The sequence below is a fragment of the Lutra lutra genome, chromosome 3 (assembly GCF_902655055.1).
Source record: "Lutra lutra chromosome 3, mLutLut1.2, whole genome shotgun sequence".
In the NCBI taxonomy this organism is placed as follows: Eukaryota; Metazoa; Chordata; class Mammalia; order Carnivora; family Mustelidae; genus Lutra; species Lutra lutra.
This window is the reverse complement of record NC_062280.1, coordinates 1,685,611-1,703,061: the sequence shown is the minus strand read 5'-3', so window position 1 is coordinate 1,703,061 and position 17,451 is coordinate 1,685,611. Positions and strand designations below refer to the sequence as shown.

Here is a 17,451-nt window from a genome sequence, read left to right as displayed (position 1 = left end):
ACAAGGTAGGCTCTTCGTGCAGGAGACGCGGGGATCTGAGCAGGATACGAGGCACGCCCGTCTCAGCAGGGTGCTAGCCACTTAGAAAGGGTGTAGTTTAGGTGGAGTCTGAGATTAGTTGTCAAAATTGAGTCCAAGATTCCCCAACTAGTTTAACAGAGGTTGAAATCCAAAATCATGAATAAATATTGAATTTGGAACTATATATATGTGGAAACATTGGAACAGAAAAATATTAACAGCTAATTTTTTTCACAGTTAAGTAACATCAAAAAGAGTAAAAAAATAATTCAGAAATGCAACAATGCAAAATCTATCAGAAATTCTATCTGAAAAATAAATTCCCATAATGTGACCAAAATTTTTTGAAAAAATTCAGATCCCAAATAAAAGAAATAAGAAGAAAAAATTATTGCCATTGGACTGTCTGATAGTCTCACAGCGGATATCCAACACTGTGGACACTAGCCAGTACTAGGTACCCACATTTAAACATAATTAAATATAAATGTCTTCTGGGAAGTTTTTGATTCACACGGTACTTTAGAACATACTGGTTTTCACCTATCAATTCATACAGTGCCTTCCTTTTCCTTTATGACACTGAGCTAACTGAAGGCAGGAACCTGGTCATCTTCAATTTAACTGTTAATTAAGTAAGCAAACTTAAATCTAGTCAGTTACTAGATGTTCTCTAACCCACATATGATATGTTATCACATAAAGTGAGTAATAAATGAGCTTTACTGACTGGGTTGATGAGTTGTTCATTGGTGTGCAAAGAATGTACACGTGAGTCCTGTGTATCTTCAATAATATTTTGTTTTCAAATTTTCAAGACTTCATGATATTCCAGTAAGCCACAGCTCAAATCTTATTATCAAGTCCACCTCATAAAGACTATCTACCAAGAAACCCTTTCTATTATTACTAGGCTGAAAAGGCTGTCAATTTTGAAAAGAGATGTTTGTATAACATAGTTATTGCACCAGACAGTTCTAGTGAAAGGAACCAAATTATGACGTCTCTCCCCAGCAGAATTGAGGTCACTGTTTCATAACCGAATGATACTTGCTTATAAAGCTAAAATGTGTGTGGGCTGTAAGAAATGAAGTTAAAAGTAAAGTTCATTCATTCTTTTCCTTCTCTTCCTCCCTTTCTTCCTTCCTTCCACTTTTAGGCCTCACTAGATGACCTAGAAACTTTGTCATGTAATTAGCTTCAGAATGTTTCTAACTTAACCAGAGATTATTTAACGAGTAAATATACAATTATTTATTTAAAATCATTTATTCTCAGCAAAATCAAACATACCATTGAGTTTACATAGAAATACAATTTTCAACTGGATCTTCATAAAAATGCACTGGAGAAATGAACGTTCCTAGTTAATAACCAATTGTGTACTATTTAGTCATGCCAGCAGCAGAACTGACTACCATTAAAAATGGCAAGGTAACATATCTTAAGTGTGCAAATACCATCTTAGTACTCTATGGTGTTACCATTGGTAATAAATGGCCACTAAATATATACCTATTACATAAAGCTTTTAAAGTACAATAAAAATACAAATTCTATCTGTTAAAAAAAGCCACTGATATGGCTTCTAAACGTCCTCATTATACAAATTCCAAAATACTCTATGACAAACAAAATTATAAAGATTCTTCTTTATGAAACAGATGCTAACCTCTAACTAAGGTACAACTTAGCCGATACAGAAACAAGTCAGAAGGCTTATGTCCACCATAGAACGTTATGAAGATACATACAACTACAACATTGCATAAGCATCTTATGATTTCTTTTCCTAGTGAATATGTACTCTTAGCACTTGACAAAAATTCCCAGGAATAAAAGAAAAAAATCTATTTTTGAGATATATCCCTAATCTAGGCTCACATTTTATTAATTTAATCTATTTTTCTTATGATGCAATGAACCAAATTATAAATTTTAACCATAAATCCTTCTTGCACTGAATACGAATTAAAATATGTTACATAATGGGCAAAGGTATAGAAAATTAACATTTTAAAAGGTCGGAGTTCATCGGCACATTATGAAAGAAAATTTCATTGTTCATGTTAACCCAAACTGAGAAGCCACTTGATTTTTGTAAAAACTGAAATTCTGACTTCAATAAAAACAAATACGAATTAAAGTTGCTAAATAATACTGGTGATTCATAAAGAATAATTGTTAGAGATTTGAAAGTATCAAAACTAATGGGGCATCACAAAATAAAATTTGGTGAGAAAATATTTATCAAAGAAGAAAATATGAGAATAATATTCAGTGAGAAAAAATATATTTGGTAAAGTAAATGTGGGTAATAGATTTTGCAACTGCAGACAACTGACATTCCATTTTTTTTTTTTTTAGAAAATATTAGATCAGATGATGTTTAGATGTTTAGCAATGTAACGTATCTCATTAGAAATTAAATCTTAAGTGTATTTGTAATGAGCAAATTTTTGGCTTTTACCATTATCCTTACTTAGGAAATAAATAAAAGATTTAGAGTATGACTGACTGTAATAGCTAACATTATTACTTTGCTTTTACTAATAAATAATTATTTGGCTTAATTATTATTGGAAATTATGTTTTTGCTATTTTACCTGCTAAAAATGACCTGGCGGTATTATACTCAAAGTTTACGTGTTGCCGATGATATGAACAACATTTAATACATAAAATAACACCTGTCTGATGCATGGTAACATGCTTATTGGTCTGAATACAGATATACTAAGTTTAGCATTGGTATATCTCCTCAAGACTGAAAGGGATTATCAAGGTATGGCTTTTGGGGTGAATAATAAAGTAGCAGCCTGGAAAATGAACACAGATTTCAAGATGCTAATTATTCAGAACTCAGACACAAGGCAGATATTTGGATAATTTGTTCTTTGATTCTAAATTCATCGACAAGAGAAACAGAAAGGAACATGAAAGTATGATTTACTTTACAGTGACTTATTTTTAAAATAAACGTCATAGATCCATAGTGGAACACATTCTACTAAAGTAATTTGCAAAAAGTGGAGATCTTCAAACACATATTGGCACGCAGACACCACCTGTGACAAGGTATTTAGGAGTGATCTCTATGCATGTAAAACAAACTTAACCCAAATCTGGACCTCTTGTTCTTCACATCAGCACCTGCTGTCTAATGGGTCGAGACAAAATACTGTGCCTTCAAGAGTTAGTCCCATTTTGAACCCCTCCTGTAAAACAGAGTAAAATCATTAAAATAAGAAATGCTCGTGACAGTAATAAAGATGATAACAATGACAATATTCATAAAATAAGAAGACCGAACGGTAGTTGAAACCTCCATGCTCTCATCAGCTGAGAACTCATCCGGCAAATCCTGGCTTGTCCAATTTTTCTATGTGTGTCTCAGGCATTTTAAATACGAATGGATGAGGTTAGCATGCCCAAAAGACAAAAAAGACAGAAAGATAGGGAATGACGTGGTTTTAAGACCTAAATGTTCCCTTTTCAGTGAAGTCTACTCTGCCGTTCTACGGTGGTTTAAATGTCCTCTCCTGCCTTTCAGGGCTAATTGCAGGTACGTGCACGGAAGACAGCCAGACCTCCGATGTGACGAACGGTTCGAAAGCCCGAGGGTCCCCGCTTCTCCTCCGGGCCAGCCCTGCCTCGGGCCTGGGGAAGCTCCTCACAGTCACCCTGAAGCCGCCTCCCGAGGGCAACACACAACCTGCGAGCACTTGGCCACGGAGGACGCTCCCCTACCGGCCGCTGTCGCTTGGGGCCGTGGGCTGAGCCCCCCGCCCCGCGCCCCGAAGGCAGGCGAGCCAGTGTGCAGAGACCAAAGCCCGCCCGCGGCCTCGGGGCAACTGGGGGCCACACGCGGGGTCTCGTGGAGAAGCACTGTGGCTCCTCCATCCACACTAACCGTCTCTCTCACTGACAGGAACTGAAGTTGTGTCCCGGAGGTCGTGTGCGGTGAGGCCGCCAGGGGACCCGGTACGCGCGAGCGAAGAGTGAACAGCCCACTCCTGCCCGAAGTAAAATGTCCCTCCGAGAGCAGGCGACGGTCCTCCGTCCCTTGCATTCTACCCCGCTCGACTGTACCTACTCCGTGCTAGCCAGTTGCGAATCCCTTTGCCTTCCCGCAAGTCACTCCGGTTTGCAACAGGCATCGAACGTCCTTATCACCAAGCCCCGGCGGCGCGCGCGGGCAGGGCAGACTAGGACGCTGGAGGCCAGCGGGACAGGGGCAGACTAGGACGCTGGAAGCCAGCGCGGACAGGGCAGACTAGGACGCTGGAGGCCAGCGGGACAGGGGCAGACTAGGACGCTGGAAGCCAGCGCGGACAGGGCAGACTAGGACGCTGGAAGCCAGCGCGGACAGGGCAGACTAGGACGCTGGAAGCCAGCGCGGACAGGGCAGACTAGGACGCTGGAAGCCAGCGCGGACGGGGCAGACTAGGACGCTGGAAGCCAGCGCGGACGGGGCAGACTAGGACGCTGGAAGCCAGCGCGGACAGGGGCAGACTAGGACGCTGGAAGCCACGTCCGCTTTGCTGTCAAAGCGCTCGGCGGCCTGTAGCGGGAAGACCCCCCCCCTCCCGGGCCATGCCCCACCGCAAAGGCTGTTCAGAACTCCTTCCCAGAGCTTAGAATACAAATTAGAGCCGGTTGAGGAGAAGAGTACTTACCTTTACTTTTTAAAGCCTGTTCTTATCACCAGAAGAAATACTTTGTCATATCTACGCATATTATTTTAAACAGCTGTCAAGTACTTACAGCAGTCAACGCTTAGAGCGAAAGATACTGCAAATTAACGGTTTTGTATAACTTTTATTTGGATATGTGAGGATCTGTGTACTAGGTCATCTTCTGGCACGGTAGATAGGATATATATTGACTTGGAAAGCTTTGATACGGTGTTTAAAAATGTTTCTCAGCTCATTCTGAAATGAAACCACAATCATTTCAACTGAAAGCACTATCCTTGTGGTTTGTGTTTCCATGGCAGAATAGCAATCATAGTGAAATAGGGATCGGTCACTATTTCAACAATAAAAAATATGTAAAAAATTTACAAGAATATCTCCATAGTGATTTTTTTTTTCCTCCATAGTGATTTTATAAGGATCCCTTTGGAGTCCCCTTTGACTAATTTAATGATCCGTATTAATAGACACATAATATTCTCTCTCTCTTTTGTTTTCTTTACTCCTAAGATAAAATTTCCCACACAGTTTCTAACCTTTGCTCCTAGCTCTTATTTAGTAAATCATGACTTGATGATCAGTGAATCTTTCTTAGGTTTCCGCATCTTGAATTTCAAAACTCTGGATGAAAATGAAGCCTTCTTTAACTTACATAGTGAAAGAAAGTATTGTAACCTAGTATCATGCAAAAGATAACTTTATTGTTAACAAAGTACTAATAATATGCTTTTTTAATGAAATATGTTGCCCCATTGCACTGCCTTATTTTGAAATAGGGAGAAAAGCGTGTCAAGGAAGGAAAAGTCAGTCTTCTGGAAGAATGTTCACATGTTGAGGTATGTCCTTTGAGTCTCCTTTTTTTCTATCTCTAGGTTTTTTTTCCAACAATTTTATTAATATAAAAACCATATATTATATATAAATTTCTTATGTATTTTAATGTATCACATATATATAATTTTCTATATTCTTTTTAAAACTTAATGGAACAAACATTCCCTATTGGGTCCCCATAAAACTAATTTAATGATTACATAATCTATTAATTTTTAAAAAATTCAAGTATAGTTGATACACAATATTATATTAGTTTTGGGTGTATAACATAGTGACTCAATATTTATATACATTATGGTATGTCCCCACAGTAAGTGTAGTTACCACCTGTCACCATAAAAAGTTATCCTAATATCATTGACTATATTCCCTATACTTTTCATCCCTGTGATTTATTTACTTTGTAACTGGAAGTTTGTGCCTCTTAATATACTCTTTACTTCTCCTCCCTCTGGCAGCCACCAATCTATTATTTTTAATGTGATTTAACTGTTTTGAGTATTTTATAATTATGAATAAAGTTAATTAGAACCTTTTTCCCATAGAAATTTTCCCCATTTATAGCCATTTTCTTCTCTGAATAGATCGCATTAGAGTTTCTGATCTCAAAAAAAAGGCAAGTTTTACTAATAATTACTCTCCATAGGGATGCTATGAACTGACCCTAGCCCAGCAGTGAGTTAGAGGACTTATCTCATCACACTTTCACTTGCACTGGGGAAGAAAATAAAATAAATAAGTAAAATAAATAAAAAATTTTTAAAAATAAAATGTTTATTTTGCTTGATTAAAATAGCATTTCTAGTTCTTTTGTATTTAATTTGTAGATTTCCTTTGGTTAGATTGAACATGTCCATCTAACATTTGGTTAGATTGAACATGCATGTTAGCAACTTGTGCTCTTTTGTGAGCTGCTGTTTTTTTATTTATCTTATTGTTAAGTTTTCTAATTACTTGTCTACTTAATTATGTATATGTGATATATTTATATATTGTTAAAGAGAAAAGGAAAAAATTACAAAAAACTACAGATGCTATAAAACTACATACTTTTCTTTTCCTTATAGAAACTTCTTCCCCATTCAAAAGTCTGATAAATATTCAATTGTATTTCAAACATTTTAAACTGACTACTCTTTCTGAAATTTGCTTGGATATTTGTTTTAAGTTACAACTGTGCACTGATCTTCTACCAAAGTAGTAACGAGCTGACTTAACACCCCTTTAAACAAAATTCTTTCATCCTTCTTGCCATGCTCCTTTTTAGATGTATTAAATTATTATAACTTAGAAGGTATACTTCTGGGCTGTCAATACTACTTTGCTGACTTGCCTGTCAGTGACATGTACCAGGAAGTTTAAATTATGTCAAATTAAATAACCACATTATTGATTTCAAATAAATATTTAATTTTCTAACAGTTTATAATAAAATACGACTTCATATTTCTGATTAAATCCTGACACGCACAAGATACTTTTATAACTTCCTCTAAGTGAAAGAGAAAACCCAAATATCTCATTAGGCTCATTAACTCAATATTACTCCTACAACCCACTGTACTGTAACTGTTTTTACATTGTATACAAAGATAAACATAGTAGCCAAATATGTGCATTAGCTTAATTAGGCTAACAAGATTAATAACAAAAGTGGTCACGGACTTTAGATGAAGAAAATATTATTTTACTTTAGTTAAAGTGACCTTGCAAGTAAATCTTGAACTAAAAACAAAACAAAGAAAAACAAAATCAGACAAGCAATGAGGTGCACAATGCAATAGAGACTACACCACTGAAAAAAACAACTTTAAAATACGGGTTATAAAACCTCTTTACACACAACAATCAGAAACATCCATATGAAACTGCTATTTGAATATTTATTAAGTAAAGCATGCAAATATTAAGGTTTTAGCTTTACGAAGTTGTAAGTTGTTTAAAATTATTATGAAAATAATATACCAACCATCTCTGGCGCTACCCACCATGAAAGCAGAAAAGAATAAAAAAGACATTAAGAAAATATTAGAAGTGGCAAAAACAAAAACAGAAGCAAAAATACCACAGCTTAACATTATTTAACTAACACATCACTAAATCATTCCATAATAGCATCTCTCAAAGTTAGTTCCTACAAAAATCTGCAGATGTAGATTTACTTTTAAAAATCTATCGAAATGTTTTCAGTCTTGTGAAAACTAAAAAAAACATTAATAGAAAAGTACTCTTAGTGATCTGCATAATGCTTGAGGACAAACGGCACCAGATCGGTGCCCATGTTTCTGTTTGTTCTTATAAAAGCATTAGTCCCAAGTAGCACAAACCTAATTGGTAAAACTAATGAAAAAGGAAAAGGGATTGATTTCATGTGAAATAAATAAAGTATTCTTGCTAAATATTCATGCACTATCTGAGTGGAAGTTTTGTAGTATCTGAATACAGAAAAAGAGGGAAAAAATTGTACCAACAAACCGGGTACCCGCTGAAATCAACAGAAGTTTGACATCACCCATCCTGCTGAAGCTCTTAATTTGAATTTTAGTAGGTATTGTAATTTTGCTTTTATTTAACTTATAATTTTTGAATTAATAGTTGAATAGAAGCTGTGAGGATAAGTTATAACTTTTCTGGTAAATATTTAAGAAATGTTACAATTTAAGTCAATATAAAGGATTTAAAATAACTTTTTCATGTAAAAGAAAATTATCCATCACCCAACTTGAGAAATGCTGTTTTAACATATTCTTTGAAATCTTAAGGCATATGTTACTCAACACTTAAGATGCACGCATTATAATAACCAGAACAATAAGGAAATTCACATAATACCTAGAAAAGAAGACAACTGCGTCATAGCCGTGGTCCAAAATGAAGGGAAGGGTATTTATATTATCTTTCTAGGAAGGGGTGTCTCACCAGTGTTAGAAAGTCAGAAATCACCTTTACTTGTTTCGTCCAGGAAATGGAGCACAGAGAATGAACCACCTAATAAACAGGAATGACTCCTTCTCCCCACTGCTTCTTCTCAATCAGCTTCCTATAATGGGTCTTTGCCTACATTCTGCCATATAAATAGTCTTTTTGATAAAAATAGGATCTAATAATTTCACCAACATGTAAAGGGCAAATATAAAGAGGTTTTTTTCTGGTGCTTTTAAGACGACTTATTGATCATGGCCCACTGAAAAAGCTTTTAAAACCAGTATCTTCAAACTTATTTTCAAGTAAGATTGAAAAACAGAAGAGGGAGAGAGAAGTGAAGACACAAGCGGATGACACTCCTGAAGGTGTCACTGGTGCCCCCTCTCCCGAACAGAGTCCATGGGTAACGAACCACGGCTACGGCGCCTGTCTTCAAAGACACCGATCCACTCTCACAGAGATCGCCCTTCATCTACCCACTCCCAATTTGAACTCCATAACTGGTAAAACTGAGACGAAACCTTGTAAACCTAGGACAGCTGCCCTGTAATTTTTGGATTTCAAAGTAATGAACCATTAGAATCCATGTTATCTTGTGTAATAAAAGAACGAACTTATTGCCATTGTAAATCACACTACTAAACACAAAACACAATGAAAAACCATCCTTAGCATGCGTAGGAATACTTTTAGGACTAAATGTATATTCCTATTTTCAAAGCAATTGTTTCAAGTAAGTTCAAGTAAGGAAAGGGCGGTTTTGGTACATGGCATTTCCTGCGTCCCAGATTAAAGACAAAGAAACCACTCGCGGGCCCATCTGGGAGAATAGTCACCTGCATCTCGTCCAGTTTTGACTGAATATCTGGAGGGAAATCCCCCGCGCCACAGTTAAACGGGTCAAAAGGTTCCGCTCCAAACAGGTCCCGTTCTGAAAGCAGAGAACAGTTCAGTGAGTGACCGTGAGTGGCCCGGGGACGCAGCTGGGGCGAGGGCGGGTCCCGAAGCAGGACGCGCGACGGGCCGACCCCGCACAGTCCCCACGCGGGCCTTTCCCGGGCTCAGACTAGTCCAACAGCAGCAAAGCAGCAAAGATGCATTTCGTGACCATATTCAGAACCGTCCGGTTTCGAGCCATGGTTATCCGGACAGGTTTCTGCGTCTTGAAGACTTCTCCGTGTCAAACTCCCCGGTTATCTGAAATGACCACATTACGATGCCTGCACTTTTTCTGAAGCAATTTAAATTTTCCACAGTGAGCGCGTTACTCACTGAGACGTCCCCAGTCCACGTCCCGGGGCCTCCTACCGCGATGGGCAGGGAGCGACAGGAGGGACTGAGGCCGACTGTCCCGCCCACAGATCCTTAACTTCACCCCACCTTTACTCAGAGAAAATTTAAGGCACATTGTCTCATGTACTAAGAAACTGTATCACCTTCCTAAATAAACACAATGGGACAGGTCCTTTAAAAACGTCTCCTATCCCAGAAACAAATTTCTTCTTAAAAATAGCAATAATGGAATATCAAAAAGCTCTCTGTAACATATATTCTCAAGTATTCATTTTTTGGTTAAGATACTAAAGAAGTATCAAAGTTAAAATCAATGTTTGTAATTGATAAAACTATGGCCTATTATTTAAAAATTTAAAAATTAGGAAATTCCTTTCTTCTGAGAAAGATTTTTTATTTTAAAGATAATTTTTAAAAAATTATATAGGTGTGTGAGAATTTATAATATATTAAGAAATACTATATCCTCAAATGTCAATGCTATGTAAGAGGTAATATTTATGTTCCTTGAGTTTTACCATGTCCTCTAATCTCTGAGCCTCATTATAAAACACTCTTGCCTTTTTAGTCATAACTGTTCTTTTTCCAAATTCATGAATAAGTAAAAATTTTTTTAAGTTCCTAGTGCTGGTAAGTATTGTATAAATAAGAGGGACATATACTTTATCATCCAAATAAAGACACTTTTAATTCTAAAAGAAATGGTACCAACAGTTACACCAGGACAAAATGTATAAACCAGAACTGTCCTAAACAAGTGGGAATTTGTTGTCACCTTATATAAAAATATCATATATAATTATGACTAGGTATTGCAGATGGGTATGAGTGTTGTTATTACTGTTGTTATTTTCCTCAGTCTCATGTGGCTTGGGCAATGAATCAGAACTTGGAGAACAAAGGAACTTTCCTTTGGAAGAGTGCCTGGGTTTCCACCGTACCACAAGCCTGACCAACAATGTTGTACAAACGATAGATGTTTGTGAAAAGAAATGAAGTAATGAAATAAATAAATAAATAAATATACAAATAGAAAGAAAGGAAGTAATGAAAAGGAAGTAGAGCTGATAGGAACAGAGATTTTCATTCCGGGCGTGTCTCGGCTCATGGTGCTTTGCTTTACAAGGCTTCACAGAGAGCGTGGTTTTTTATAAACTAAAAGGGTTTGTGGCAATTCAGTATCAAGCAAGTCTGTCTGTACCATTTTTCCTATAGCATTTGCTATGAAGATAGATATGGTATAGGGGCATCTAGAATCCTATCCATCTACCTATCTATCCATCCATATCTTTCATTACCTTTGTTAAATTTTGGCACTCAGGATCATTAGATATTTAAAAATACAGCAAGGTGTTACTTCAGTTTCTCATTAAAAAATTCCTTAAAACCACTGGAGCATCTTTGCCCAGATTTTCCAAAGGCGTATCAGATTTACCAATTCTAATACAGAATGCATTTTTCATCTTTTCTACTTCCAGTTTTCCCTGTTAACAACATTCAGTATAAAATCCTGAATCATAATTGATCATGAACTCTCAATCACCATCCTGATAATACTATTCCTTCTAAATATTTTTGAAACTATTCGCTCTTCTCAATTTGTATTTTGACTTGGATTAAAATCCTCTTTTGTAGTACATCTCTATAATTTATATTTCAAATTCCAGATTGTAACCCAGCTCTAGCACACACGCTATACAAATGCCCTTTGGACTAAATAATGAATAAGTAAACCGGTGGTCGTCCAAGGAATTAAAAAACAGTAAAGCAAGAGATGTGGGACACTCATAAAGACAAAGAAATGCCCCATTGCATCAGGATATTGTATCAGGATATGGGAAACATTTGCTAAAAATACACTATGGCATATATATTATAGATTATTTCCTAAAAAAATATTTGCATTGGCAGAAAATATATTCACAGGAATTTAAATATATATTTCAATTTATGTAAAAGTACAGACATATTTTTGTAAACTGATTTTTAAAGTTTCTAATGTTACTACTTTGCATTTACAAATTAATTCTGTAAAATTTACTGAAGATCTAACACATGTAAGATATTTTGGTAAGTTCCACAGAAGGAAACAAATAAAGACCCTGACATATTTTAAGCCCAAGCTATAACTTCAGAGTTATATCAAAAACCTCTTAATGTGAACCAGAAAGAACGCAATAAAGCATAGTATGTAAAACTCTCTTTTCTTCAGTTTCCCTTTGGACGTAATGACTGAGCACAGCCATCGGAGCTATTCTTTACGTTTCTGTGATGGGGCACAGATCAAAATACAATCATGACATTGAAAATGAGCATCTGTTGGATGTTTTCTAATTCATCAGGAAGAGAGTCTTATGGTCCTTCCAAATGTGCAGAAGGTAAAGCAGAGAAGCGATGGTGTGCATAGTATTACAGATATCCAGAGAGAACACTTCCATGGGATTAATAAACAAGTCATGGAATTCATATCTTTATACATTTAAGAATATTCATATACTCTATGATAACAAAAAATTTATTGTTTTTTAAATGATAATGAAAAATTTAAACTGAGCTCTACTAAGCATGTCAAAATATTAAAATAATTACCACCAAGTTGTCTTTAACCATTAAAACATTTAAAAGCATAACCAAAATAAAATAAAATATGATTAAATGCTTTGTATTGAAATTAATAACCCTATACCAAAATATCATTTTTCATAAAACAGTTTCAAATGCTAAGTGATGTCATCAGTAGATACTCTGAATTATAAAGTTAAATATGATTAGCTGATCTGGCGCAATGAAATATAATTCTTTGGTAATTAACACTTTGAGTGAACCTAAGATATGTAATTTTCCATAAAGTGTCAATGAAACATCTAAAATGTACACAAATATAGCTAAGAATATTGATTTGTTTAGAAAGCTTACTGATCTCAGTAGCTCTGCTGGGGACTGGCGGCGGCTGCGTGCCGTTGCGAGTAGGGGTTGAAGACACATGTGATACCGGAGAAAACGGTACCATGTCGAAGATGTCAGTGGAGGGGGACTTGGGTGTCCTGGTGCCCGCCTGCAAATGAAAATAATGTGAATTACGGCAGTGTTTCAGGAAGACACGCTATAATGTTAAATATTTCATACGCATAGAGAACATGTATAAACAACAATTGAATCATATGAACTTGCCATTTTCTAGATCAAACGCTGGCAATTCTATATGATTTAACCAGTCACACCAAATGTCCGTTGCAAGAAAGCAACAGAAAATTTCTGCGACAATGCCCTTAAAGATGATGGCAAAAATGGTGAAAATGCTATTCCAGACAGATATAAAAGATATTGGACTTTTTTATCTATCTAGAAACAACTGCCATTTGTATCAGAGAATTAAAAATAATAGAAACTTATAAAAACATGATTTCAGTAATACATTTTCCGTAAGTTGGAAACAGAAATAACTGAACAGAAGTAATGTACTTTTTAAACTATGACCATTCAAATGCAATTGATAGCAACTTAAAAATTTTGCAGAGTATAAGTTAATTTGTATTTATAATTACAATGACAGCCAACTATTGTATTCACTGCAGTGCCTTTTATTCCTGGGTAAGAGTTCATTCAGTTTTCTATGATTAAATATCCACCTTGTGAAATAAGTCAATAATCACTAAATATACCACCAAAATCATTAAGTTATCTGGGTCAGTCTGGACCCAGATGTAACACAGGAATGAATCATCACTTTTATTGTCATTTGGGGAAAAATATACACTTGCACACACACAATCTAGAAAAGAAAGAGAATTCCCATTTTGGAGAGGAGTAGTAAGAAAAAACTTGCTTGTTCTCAAAGAACATGAACAGAGATGATCTCATGTGTTTCACAGTAAAATTAGACTTTTCAGAATACATTTATTTTTCTCATTCACAGATAATGGAAGTAATGGAAGAAAAATAAGGCTGACTGTGTGTGACGAGTGACAGAGTTATTATTCAGCTAATAGCACTGTTGGTACACTTTTCATGCAGGAAAAGTGGTGTCATCTCCCTTTCTTTAACAACACGCTCACTTTATCAGTCATGAATACTGTCTAAAGACTTTGAGGGAATTTTATCCCTCAACTACTTCCTCCAAACCAGGGATATTGTTTTCCTGATCAACCCATCCCTCTATCTGCCTTGGCTTCCCTCTCTCTCTTCTTTCTCAGGATATAAAGATACTCAAGTCTTGACTGTTCTTGAAAACAAAACAAGCCAACCAAAAATGTCTTACCCCTCTAACCTCGCATCTCTTACTCTTTCCATCAAGGCTAACTTCCTTGGAAGAGGTACTAACTCATATCAATCAAAACTTTGCTCTTTTTGTGCCAAATGCCACTAAAACTGCTTTTACCAACATCACCGATGATCTAATTTCCTAGCTGCCATATTTGGGGTCCTTTGAAGTGACCTATCCTAATTCACCTTTCTGGGGATTTGTACACCATCACCACTCTCTACTTGAAACTCTCTCAGGTAACAAAGGAAGCAAACATGGCACACAAAGTCACCAGGTCCCATCACATGGATTCAAGACATACCTAATGTTTTTCATTATGATATAAATGGCACATTTTAGTAAAGTTTTAAAAAAATTACATGGGATAATAAAAAAGAATTTTTTGCTTAGCAAATTACATGAGGTCTTGGGATGCTGTTCTCACTGATTGGCTTGGGAAGGCCACATTTAGAAGGTGGTGGTATTAACAGTCCCAATGACAGTCTGGAATCAGGCGAGTTGACAGGAGTGACAGTAATGGAAGAACTATTTAGACAGGAAGATGAATCATCACTACTACGCCAGAAAGAAGGTGAGCATCTCTGAAACCCATGTTGCTCATGATCAGACATTTTGTGCAGCAGCTGTAAAGGAATGACAGAGAAATACACTAAGGAGAAGAGAGAAGACATGGAGGAAAAAGGAAAAAAATATATATGAAAATTTATTGGTAAAGTGATATTATGTGAAAAGAATAATTTCAGAATAATTTCACTAAAATTTTAAAAATCATTTGAGTGTATTTTCCTATTGCAATGCTCCTTAGAATCTAGAATGTTTAATTTGACCATTTTTCACTGAAATATTATATTTTTAGATATTGAAATAAAAGGTTGCATCATTAGGACTTGAGAAGAAGAGTGAAGCTTGAGTTATTTCATTGAGACCTTCTGGGTAATGACATGGGAAAGGGAATCATAATAATAAGAAAAAACAGTCATTAAAGTAGGAGTAAAGTCTAATAAAAAGTAATGACTTTGTAGAATTTTGGAAAAGGTTACAACAATCATTTTAGATTTAACGTTCAAAACATTTTTTTGAGATATTTATATTAGTAATGTTACATCCTTATTATAATAAAGATATAGGAATCAAAGCCCATAGATTCTTTGTGATTTATTCCTCTATGAGGTAAGAAGCAGAGCCTAAATTTAAAATAATCTGACTCCAATCGTCACGACCTTTCTGTAGGTTGTGATTTCCAAATGGTGGACTTCTCAGGGATGTGCAGAGGGGGTTGTCAAGCATCTCAAATAAATGAAATAATAAGTGACTCCAGAATCAGTAAGCGGTTCACTATTCTGGGTCTGCACGTCAGTGTCTGGATGACTCGCGTAAGTTATTAGTTACAGTACGGACAGCTGCTGTCAACAGCTGAGAGTAAGAGTTGAGCTGTCGGAGCGGTCGGTTAAATCAAGTCAAAATGAAAGCAGTAGCTCAGCCTTTACTCACTTTCTGCTATGGTAAAAGCAAGAGGCCAGAAAGAAGGTACTGGCTTCATCAATGTCCTTTTTCCCCCAGAAATGGCACTGGGTGAAGGTTAGAAGTATCAGTGCAGAAGCAAGGCATTGTGTCTGCTGAGGGGAGGGGACAAGTCGGGGGGAGAGAAAAGAGAAAGGGCAAGGGGCAGAAAAGCACTGAACACCGAATCAGAGTGGAGAAAAGAGTGAGTCTTCAAGGCCCTCATAAGATGGCCTTGACAGAGGCATTTTAAAAAGGTCATGGCCAAGGGCCCCCAAAAAGGAGGCCTCCAAATATAGGCACCAGGGCTAGGGATGCAGACATGTTATGTGGAAGAGCACAGCTGGCCGAGGGTCCAGGGGCTGAGTCCTTGACCGCAACTCCTCCAAGGCAGGTACTGTACCTGGTATGGGGAGGGCATTTCCCCTGGGGAGGCTCGCCAGGTGAAGCTTCTGGAATTGGCCTGGAGCTGGACTTCTCAACCACAGGTCACACTTCAGAGATTTTTAACACTAATAGGATTTTGAGGCAGCCAACACAAATATGGCTTTTGATAACCTCACAGTGAAAAGTTATAACCAAAATGATAGGAGAACCCACAAATCTGAAGGAAGTTTCTAAGCTGAGTCACGTCTTCACACAGTTCTCAAAGCTGAGGGGAGAATAAGGCAATGCAAAGTGAGAGATTTAAGTTGAGGGAAGGGCTCAATGTGGAAGCAAAATCTGTTGGTCTGAGTTGTGTAACTGACCACTCTATCAATATGCATATACAGACATATAATTACTGTCTCCTCCATTGCCCTCCACAGGGATCTGTATGCAGATATGTACACATGTACGCATGTATATATCTAATTTCAAAATCTATTTTATAGTCTATGCAGTTTACTGTATAATTCTGTGATTGGTGGCTACCTCTTACTTAATTTTAAGTGAGAACTGTAAGCTCCTTGTGCACAAAATTTTTTCTAAACTTTATCGAAAAGAAATATTTTCTAAAAGCTCTAACACATCAAAATACTAGACATATAATAAAATGACAAGGTATATATATTGCCTAATTTATACTACAGCAACTTTTAAACTTAAGCTCTAAATTGATAAGACTGTTTATAGTGAGTGAAGCATCATATGATATTAAGTGATATTTGTCCTTGGTATCAAATCATCTGGTTTATAACATAAATGAAAGTGCTCTGTATTACTCTATGACTTGTATTAGCCAAAAAAATCTTACCCAGATGCCTCAAATCAAACTGAAGGCTAAAATAACCAACTTCTAAGTGCTCTAGTATTTTAGGACAGTGCTAATACTATGCCTTCTACTTACTCTGGGAACATGAACTTATAAAGATGAGGAATGTGTGTAACATGAAAATAATCAAGTTTTTAACTACTCCAGAATGGTGGAGCTCGGGTATCTACAGAGAGCTGCAGCCGATTTGGTTAATGGACACGTGTTGCTCGGGTCACAAGGATCTTTGATACACTGAATCATCGGCTGCTTGTGGGTAATGTTAAGACACTGCACATTAAAATCTGGAGCTTTTCTTGAAAAGTTACAAAATCTAGAAAGTGGGTCCACAGACTTGCATGCGAATGACCGACAGTTACTGCTGTGCCTTTTCTGCTGGGTGTGGGCTCTCCCGCCAATGCCCACCACCACACAAGATTACATACTTACATCTCAGCCTGGGCTCTACTGATGTCTGAGTTCGTGATTCCTAACTGAGAAATGATTCAAGTCAAGGAATTAAATATCACATCTGTTAAGCATTTCGAGTGGTGTTTCTAAGTTTAGGGGGTCAGGGACTAGTCTTTTTAAACTTTTTAAACTGCCATTTTTAACTGGTTGAGGATATTTATTTTTTTAAGAAATTAAATACATAGTTTAGATGAAGACAGCTTGATATT

General features: G+C 36.6%; 1 protein-coding gene across 10 annotated transcripts in view; it reads right to left on the bottom strand.

Annotated features, from left to right (window-relative positions):
* Nucleotides 1-2,321: 2,321 nt before the first annotated feature.
* Nucleotides 2,322-17,451, bottom strand: part of GULP1 (GULP PTB domain containing engulfment adaptor 1) — a 263,779-nt gene continuing 248,649 nt past the window's right edge. For 4 of the 10 annotated variants that reach the window (XM_047720545.1, XM_047720547.1, XM_047720546.1 and 1 more), the window contains 3 exons: nt 12,690-12,828; nt 9,317-9,411; nt 2,322-3,239 (listed from right to left, as the gene is read on the bottom strand). In XM_047720545.1, the coding sequence (XP_047576501.1) occupies nt 3,168-3,239; nt 9,317-9,411; nt 12,690-12,828 (306 nt within the window). In that variant the 3' untranslated portion in view covers nt 2,322-3,167. Of the gene's footprint in view, nt 3,240-7,524; nt 7,536-9,316; nt 9,412-12,689; nt 12,829-14,435; nt 14,661-17,451 lie in introns of all 10 variants that reach the window. The other 6 variants (XM_047720540.1, XM_047720542.1, XM_047720541.1 and 3 more) reach the window with 3 other exon arrangements.